We start from the raw sequence: 9094 nt of genomic DNA, 5'->3' as shown, positions 1-9094 counted from the left end.
TCAAAATGATACCCACATTTGGTCAATGATAATAAAAAATAAAGTCATAAATAATCAGAAAAGGAAAAAGAATATAAAAACAATCCGTGTGTGTGTGTTCAGTCTGCTTCAGACCAAGTGTGTGTTTGCACAAGGAAGACTACAGCAGGTGTCTGGATGAGAAGTATTTTATGTCTCTTAGATTTGGGGATAAATTTAAGAGCATTCTTGGCAAAGAAAACTCTGTTTCAGTAAAAAACTAAAGATTGGAGCATGAATCCAGACGTTACGGGTTTAAAAGTCCAAACAGGCCAACGGCGTTCTTAATGTATTGCATTTAAAGTGAAGCAAAGCGTGAATCTAATCAATCAGAGACACCGTCACCGCTAAACTTCAGCCGTTCCCGTCTCCGATGAGCGGCTGAAATGCAGACATGAATAGGGGATTCGTTTTTTTTTTTTTTTACCTTGGCATGTTCGTTTGATCTCAGAGTCAAAGGCAAACAGTGCTGATATATGTATTCATATAAATACCAAAATAGTACAGTATAAATATAAAGATTCTGTGTGTGTGTGTGTGTGCGCGTGTGTGTCAGTGTTAGGACAGGACGGAGAGGACTAGAGGTGAGGCTTTCCGTCGCCGACCTCATGGAAGAGCGAGGTGTAGAACTCGGGCTCCAGCTGCTTGTTGCGGTAGCGCTGGATGATCTCGGTTATTTTGTGTTTTCGCCTCACATGTGGAGGGTTGTACAAGTCACTTTCCAGCCGCTTCCGCCTGCACACGTTGATGACGGTTTCACGCACGAGGAACCCTAGGAGGCGGAACAAAAGAACGTTAAAAATCAGCTTGGAGAAGCAGCTCGATTCTGGCTTTTAGGTACAAAGAGATGAATGTCGTCCGTTTTCTGAAAGAAAAACAAACATTCTGACTGCACTTTGACTTCGAGTGTCACCTACAAATCTAAACTCCCAACATGCATCACTCATCTTTTCCCCGTAGAAAACCGTTTTTACCTAGAGCTCGACGGCTGACCACCATTCCGTCCACAAGGGGAATCACCATTCCAAATTTTCCTACAGCGCCGTGCAACCGGATCCTGAAGAGTCCCGTCTTCAGAGGATGAATGAAGATCAGAGGGACGTCCTTTTCCAGTAACCCTGACCTAGGGCGGAGACAACAGCAGGAGCTATTATGCCTGAAACTAAAGTTTTAACAGTAAAAACTCGACTCCAGAAGACGTTTCCGATGTTCGATTGACTTTGAATAAAAGTCGACGGCACGAGCGGAGCTTCTATAGCTTAGGTGAAGGTCTGGATATGTGTTTATTAAAATTGTACAACCATGATAACTCTGGTTCTTTCTAAAATATTATCACAGAACAAATGCCACTGCCTGCCTTTGCACACACTGTACGAGTACTTCCTGTTTTCAAAAGCAAGTCTGAGCTCAGCTTTGCTAAACGTGTTTTCAGTCTTCCTTTTTGCACCTGACAAAAACCAGCTGATAGACAAAAGGTCCCGAGCGTCGACTTCTCAGTACCTGCAGGAAGTGCTGTTGCTCAAGCTAGCCTCCAAACCCGTACTGGTTTCCGCCAAGAGATCAGACAACGGGAAGTTCTCTAGAGACACGGAGACAAAAAACATTCATGCACCAGTTCATTTAGCACAGAATCAGGGTACTATATAGGGATGCACCGGTAAAAGTTAACCGATACCAATGCAGTTGCTTGGAAATGGCTTCACTGTAACTTGTCATTTCTGTTCACCTAATATTTTAGTTTTGTGACGATTTCCATTCATATATTTTACTTTTTTATCTACCTCACAGTCTTTTCCTGTTGAAAGCAGAGAAGAAAATAAAATCTGTATTCCAAATCATTGCATTTTATTGTGTGGTAGAAGTATAGGTATCGGTAATCGGTATCGGCGAGTACTCAGATCCAAGTATCGGTATCGTATCGGTTTGGAAAAAAGTGGTATCGTTGCATCCCTAGTACTATATACACATTTAGTACTTTATAGTACCGGTGGCTTATCATTACCAAACAGCACGAACGTACCGATGTCATCGAAGCGTTCCACCCAGACTACAAACACCTTGGTCTCGGGGCCCAGCTGGGGGTAGGACTTTCCAGTCGATGACCTCTTTGCCTTCACCAAAGGGCTCAGCTGCAGAAGCAGAAGCCTCCAGTGAGTTTCAGGAACAGAGGTTGTTTTTCATCACAGCAGCGGTCTTTACCTTTTTCACAGACTCCAGGTTCTCAGAGTGGTTGGTGAACAGGTCCAGTGTGAGACCGTGTTGTTTAGGTATACTGGTCACCAAGTCTGTGTTGGTGTCTGCCTCCATGGTGGAGTCACTGTGCACTGATGACTCCTCTACAACACATCCAGCATAAACAGTCAGGAGTTGCTGAAGCTCTCATTCACCTGTTGTTTTAGTTACTTGGGTCTTTGTGAACAAATGAATGCCTTGTGAGTCGTATTCTGCAGGGAAAAGAAGCTCTCCTGTTTTAGGGGTTAGAAGTCTGTCGGAGTGGGGGGAGGAAAACGACAGGATTGCTCATTAATACTCAAGAGATGCAAAACTCGCTACTGATTGGCTAACAGCAATGCGACTCTTCTGCTGCCTCCGTTTCCTCTTCCTTCTTAGGTAAAAGATGCAACACTGATATGTTATCTCTACAAATAACACAAGCCTGAACGTGTTCTGCCATGTTGTGGATTTGCTATTGCTAAGGTTAGCTTCTGCTAACCGAGACGCACCCTGCTCTCTCCTTCCCGTAGGTGGTCACAAGCCAGGCTGGGCGTGGCTATGAATACCAATTATCCCTGTGAAGTAGAGGAGACTGACCTTTTCTTGCTAGATCGTTTTCCCGTCTATTTTCTTTTTGCTGCTGATGAAGACGATGGGGGTTAAAGAACTTTTTCATGTTCAGCATTCATACTTGGCTCAGTTGCTGATCGTATTTCACAAAGAGCACGTATTACAGTTTCTCAGTAAAGGAGACCTTTAAGTAAACTTTATATGACATAAATGATCATGTGAGGTTTGGAATACAAACCTGAACTTTCTGTTAAAGACGGAACGACAAAGGCGATCTCCGTCAGAGCATCAGCGTAGTACAAAACCTTCCTCTCTCCGTTGAAGGCTGAACCTCCCGTGTCCTCAGGCGTAGCTGCTTCCTCTACAACATTATGGATACATTTATGGGACCAATTCAAAACATAGCGCCAAATCAAAACGAGAGTCGTCTCAAGGTAATTTTACAAAGGAAACATTCCAACTGAACCTACTTATCAGTGTAGAGGTCTACCGATATTGGCTTTCCTATTGCCAGTGCAGATATGTGGTAGACGTAACCAGCCGATGGCCGATATGTAGTAGACACAACCAGCCGATGGCCGATATGTAGTAGACACAACCAGCCGATGGCCGATATGTAGTAGACATGATCGGCCGATGGCCGATATGTAGTAGGCATGATCAGCCGATGGCCGATGTGTAGTAGACATGATCAGCTGATGGCCGATATGTAGTAGACACGATCAGCTGATGGCCGATGTGTAGTAGACATGATCAGCTGATGGCCGATGTGTAGTAGACATGATCAGCTGATGGCCGATATGTAGTAGACACAACCAGCCGATGGCCGATATGTAGAAGACACAACCAGCTGATGGCCAATATGTAGTAGACACAACCAGCCGATGGCCGATATGTAGTAGACATGATCGGCCGATGGCCGATATGTAGTAGGCATGATCAGCCGATGGCCGATGTGTAGTAGACGCAACCAGGTGATGGCCGATATGTAGTAGACACAACCAGCCGATGGCCGATATGTAGTAGACATGATCGGCCGATATGTAGTAGACACGATCAGCTGATGGCCGATGTGTAGTAGACATGATCAGCTGATGGCCGATGTGTAGTAGACATGATCAGCTGATGGCCGATATGTAGTAGACACAACCAGCCGATGGCCGATATGTAGTAGACGCAACCAGGTGATGGCCGATATGTAGTAGACACAACCAGCCGATGGCCGATATGTAGTAGACATGATCAGCTGATGGCCGATATGTAGTAGACATGATCAGCTGATGGCCGATATGTAGTAGACATGATCAGCTGATGGCCGATATGTAGTAGACACGATCAGCTGATGGCCGATGTGTAGTAGACATGATCAGCTGATGGCCGATATGTAGTAGACATGATCAGCTGATGGCCGATGTGTAGTAGACACGATCAGCTGATGGCCGATGTGTAGTAGACATGATCAGCTGATGGCCGATATGTAGTAGACATGATCAGCTGATGGCCGATATGTAGTAGACATGATCAGCTGATGGCCGATGTGTAGTAGACATGATCAGCTGATGGCCGATATGTAGAAATTTTTCCACCTTATTTTCATGCCAAAATGTCACTAATAACATCAGTTGATGCACACATTTAAATTAAATTAAGGGCATTATGCCAATTAGTTTGAAGTTTCCTATGGAAGGAAACCCAGCAGATTTCATCGAGTCACTGACTTGTGTCAGAGACTTTACAGCAATCTCCATACTAAGTAAGCATGTATGAAAGCTCTGCTTTAACAGGAAGAAACCTCCAGCAGAACCTGGCTCATTAATACAAAACCACCAACACCAAACAATGATTTCCCTCTCCAGTTAAGCTCAGTTAGATTACCTGCTTGTTGTAGATCGCTGTTGTCGAAGCAGGAGTTCAAGGACCAGCTGGTGTCTAGGTGTCCCGTCCACCCTGGGTGGCGTCCCACATCCACGGGCCAGCCCAGGGACAACAAGAACTCCAAAAAATGTGGCTGCACAGTAGCTGAAGACTCCACGTTCCTCAAGATCTGATTGAAAAGCAAAGTCAAAAGATGAGTACACCTGAACGCAAAATGCAAGAATAGCTTAGGGTGTAGTCCTTCACCTCAGAGCTGCTTTTCTGTCCAGCCCTCACATAGAAAATAAAAACGGTGTCAAACGGTCGGCAAGGAAGCAAGTCCAGGTAGGTGATGTCGTCAAAGAATCCTGGCAAGGATGAGTCCAGGCCAATGAGGTGAGGAGGTAGACGACTGTTGTTGGGTTCCTGTAATAGTTAATAAAGTTTTACACCAGTGATTTCAAAGAGACAATCTCATAAAGTATTCAAAACCAGAAACGTTATCCTGACCAACCTTCAGTGCCTCTAGAGACAGAAAGCCAAAGTGGGAGAGGAAGAGGCGAGCTGTCTGAAACTCCTGTGATGGTGGGGGGGGCTTGCAGTCCGTCTGCGGGTCTGGGAAAGGCTTGGACTTCAAGATTTCCTCACTGCGTCGCTCCAACGTGCTCTCATACTCAATTTGCTTGGTCATTAAAGCGCAAAGCTTGTCGTGTTGAATTTCCAGCTGAGAAGGGGAAGCACAATGTTCTAAAGTGGGACGGAACATGTCTGACGGGACTGGAGCTGTCCCACAAGCCAGAGGTCAAGTCAAGCCAAGCAGACCCAACTCAATCCAATCCAGTTGACATCCCTTCAGGTCTTGTGCTGCTTTAATTTAAAAACATGATCTTTAACTTTCTAAAAAGTACTAATTTGACTGATAAAGCTGTACCTAAATGTCAATTACGTATCTATTAGAGGACACAGAACTGCATTTTAATATTAAAAGATAATTATCACCAAACCAGCTAATTTCACCCTTTTTACAAGAAACACCCAAATGAAGTCTTAGTAGGTTTTTAAAAAGCCAAGCGGACGTGGTTTTTCCATCCAGCCGTCTTCGTTTGAAGCTACTAGGACTCCAACACCCTGGACGATTAAAAACCTTCACCAGTGCGTTACCCAAGTGAGATCATCTTCTCTCCAACAACTTACGTGGTGGTAATTACTCATCAGTGAGCTTGTGGCTTCTGAATCATCCTCCCAGCCCAAACAACCCACCTAAGTTTGTACAATAACAAATAACGGTAATAAGAAAGACCCCAGGGCCACCGCGTATCAGTCGGGGTTCGGGTTCAACAACAAAGTTCAGCAGAGAGCTGTCCTCTCACCTCCTTACTGACAATATCATCCAGGTCAGGAATGCTGACATCCGCTTTGACCAGAGGAATTTTGTCGACTTCTTCAGGGAAAGGCCTCTGCTTGACGTTGTACTTGACGCCCTCGTCGTTGTTGGGTGTTGGACGGCCCTCCGGAACAAACATCTGACAACAGGTGGACGGAAATAGAGAAAAGTTGTAAGATTAGATATGAAACTGGAGTTTTACATCGCCAGAGTGTCACTATGGAGTAACACGGCCCTACCCTCTGACTGGCCCGAGCGCCTCTCGGTTGGTGGAAGAGCTGCATGGTCCAGGCGTGTCGTCCCGCTGTCCCCCGGATCAGAACAGTCACCGATGGACTCGGGTCTGTGAGTACAGCAGGGCTTTCGTTTATTAAGAAATCAGATGGCTAACGCGTTTTCTTCCTACCAGAACAATACTCTTTATTTGCACAAACCAAATCCGACGTTAGACCACTGACTTTGTTCATTGCCAAGCGGTTGCTCCAGCATAGCAAGGATGACAGAGTTGTCCAAGACAAAGTAGCGGAAACTGCTGACTCCTGTGGCACTTAGTCTGGCGTAGCGAATCAGTGTGTCTTCATTTAGCAGGCTGCAGGTGGAGGCGGGTCCACTGGGAGAAGGGAAGGCCCCCAACACCTGCATGATACTGGGGAACGCCACAGGAACACAAACAGGATGTGGGTCAGTAGAAGCAAAATCACCTTACGCTACACACATGGTGTGTGTGTGTGTGTGTGTGTGTGTTTAAGATTTTTCCAAAGGATTTTGTGATTTTTTTATTTGCTTTCAAACACATTTAAAAACACTGTCATCTTTTCAAAATATCAGGAAATGCACAATGAGGCAATTTAGCAGGTAAACAAGCATTAGTAGAGATAAAGCACAGTTGAAAACGTTGGAGATAGAGAGAGACAGAGAGACAGAGCCAGAGAGAGAGAGAGAGAGAGAGGGAGAGAGAGAGACAGAGCCAGAGAGAGAGAGAGAGAGAGAGAGAGAGAGAGAGAGAGAGAGAGAGAGAGAGAGCCAGAGAGAGAGAGAGAGAGAGAGAGAGAGAGAGAGCCAGAGAGAGAGAGACAGAGCCAGAGAGAGAGAGAGAGAGAGAGAGAGAGAGAGCCAGAGAGCCAGAGAGAGAGAGAGAGACAGAGAGACAGAGCCAGAGAGAGAGAGAGAGAGAGAGGGAGAGAGAGAGACAGAGCCAGAGAGAGAGAGAGAGACAGAGAGACAGAGCCAGAGAGAGAGAGAGAGACAGAGAGACAGAGCCAGAGAGAGAGAGAGAGAGAGAGAGAGGGAGAGAGAGAGACAGAGCCAGAGAGAGAGAGAGAGAGAGAGAGAGACAGAGCCAGAGAGAGAGAGAGAGACAGAGCCAGAGAGAGAGAGAGAGAGAGAGGGAGAGAGAGAGACAGAGCCAGAGAGAGAGAGAGAGAGAGAGGGAGAGAGAGAGACAGAGCCAGAGAGAGAGAGAGAGAGAGAGAGAGAGAGAGAGAGAGAGAGAGACAGAGCCAGAGAGAGAGAGAGAGAGAGAGAGAGAGAGAGAGAGCCAGAGAGAGAGAGAGAGAGAGAGCCAGAGAGCCAGAGAGCCAGAGAGAGAGAGAGAGAGAGAGCCAGAGAGCCAGAGAGAGAGAGCCAGAGAGCCAGAGAGCCAGAGAGAGAGAGAGAGCGAGAGAGCGAGAGAGCGAGAGAGAGAGAGAGAGAGAGAGAGAGAGAGAGAGAGAGAGAGAGAGAGAGACAAGAAGCCCTTTTCAGATGGACATTCTGGATTATGTGTGGACAATTCAATCCAGTTTTTAACTGGAACTGTGTTTTCAGACACACCACTTTTGTACCGGAACTGGTCCTTTCGGCTGCCTTCACACAGCAGGGAAAAGTTCCAGATATCTGGGGGGGGGGGGGGGGGGGGCGTCGGACTTATGTTAAGCATAATTCTGCGCACATGAAAATGCATAAGAGACCTGGATGATGAAGCTCAATGGTTAAAGGAATCACTGAAGCGGTGTGAAGCGCTCCGTCGCGCGTCTATAGACGGTACCGTAGGAGGCGAGCTGCTGTGGTTCGCCGCATGTTACAGCAGCGGGCTATCTAGGTGCGCACAGTGTCCCCCGGTCCCCCCCTCCTCCTCCCCCTCCTCCCTGTCCGGAACTCGACCTCACCAGTCTGAAGCAGCCACCCTGTCCGTAACAAGTCCGGACCTGTTACTAGGGGCTTCGTCCGGTTAAATTACGGAAAACGTTATCCGGATGTTTGTATTCAGACAGAAAGGTCTTACGGACAGAGTCCGGAACATTTCCGTTTTTCATGGCCTGTCTGAAGGGGGCTAGAGAGAGATGCAGAGAGAGAGAGATGCAGAGAGAGAGAGAGAGATGCAGAGAGAGAGAGATGCAGAGAGAGAGAGAGAGAGAGAGAGAGAAAGAGAGATACAGAGAGAGACATATACAAAGACAGAGAGGGAGACACAAACAGAGAGAGAGAAAGAGACATATAAAGAGAGAGAGAGAGAGATGCAAAGAGAGAGACATACAAAGACAGAGAGAGATAGGGATAGAGAGACCGAGAAAGACGCATACAGAGAGAGAGACACATACAAAGACAGAGAGAGAGAGAGAGAGAGACACATACAGAGAGAAAGAGAGAGAGAGACACATACAGAGAGAAAGAGAGAGAGAGACACATACAGAGAGAAAGAGAGAGAGAGACACATACAGAGAGAAAGAGAGAGAGAGACACATACAAAGACAGACAGAGAGAGAGAGAGAGGGAGAGAGGGGGAGAGAGAGAGGGGGAGAGGGGGAGAGAGAGGGGGAGAGAGAGAGAGAGAGAGAGAGAGAGAGAGAGAGAGAGAGAGATGCAGAGAGAGAGAGAGAGATGCAGAGAGAGAGAGATGCAGAGAGAGAGAGAGAAAGAGAGATACAGAGAGAGACATATACAAAGACAGAGAGGGAGACACAAACAGAGAGAGAGAAAGAGACATATAAAGAGAGAGAGAGAGAGATGCAAAGAGAGAGACATACAAAGACAGAGAGAGATAGGGATAGAGAGACCGAGAAAGACGCATACAGA

General features: G+C 46.5%; 1 protein-coding gene across 11 annotated transcripts in view; it reads right to left on the bottom strand.

The window, feature by feature from the left end:
* Nucleotides 1–414: 414 nt before the first annotated feature.
* The window catches only part of ralgapb (Ral GTPase activating protein non-catalytic subunit beta), a 34065-nt gene continuing 25385 nt past the window's right edge, over nt 415–9094 (bottom strand). For 5 of the 11 annotated variants that reach the window (XM_015968491.3, XM_054746142.2, XM_015968494.3 and 2 more), the window contains 12 exons: nt 6499–6686; nt 6280–6383; nt 6027–6179; nt 5171–5380; nt 4924–5082; nt 4678–4846; nt 3041–3163; nt 2218–2354; nt 2039–2147; nt 1519–1597; nt 993–1141; nt 415–790 (listed from right to left, as the gene is read on the bottom strand). In XM_015968491.3, the coding sequence (XP_015823977.1) occupies nt 597–790; nt 993–1141; nt 1519–1597; nt 2039–2147; nt 2218–2354; nt 3041–3163; nt 4678–4846; nt 4924–5082; nt 5171–5380; nt 6027–6179; nt 6280–6383; nt 6499–6686 (1774 nt within the window). In that variant the 3' untranslated portion in view covers nt 415–596. Of the gene's footprint in view, nt 791–992; nt 1142–1518; nt 1598–2038; nt 2148–2217; nt 2355–3040; nt 3164–4677; nt 4847–4923; nt 5083–5170; nt 5381–5850; nt 5917–6026; nt 6180–6279; nt 6384–6474; nt 6687–9094 lie in introns of all 11 variants that reach the window. The other 6 variants (XM_070544999.1, XM_070545000.1, XM_070545001.1 and 3 more) reach the window with 2 other exon arrangements.

This window comes from Nothobranchius furzeri, chromosome 15, assembly GCF_043380555.1.
Source record: "Nothobranchius furzeri strain GRZ-AD chromosome 15, NfurGRZ-RIMD1, whole genome shotgun sequence".
NCBI lineage: Eukaryota > Metazoa > Chordata > Actinopteri > Cyprinodontiformes > Nothobranchiidae > Nothobranchius > Nothobranchius furzeri.
Note: the sequence above shows the minus strand (reverse complement) of the source record. Positions and strands in the feature narration are given on the sequence as shown.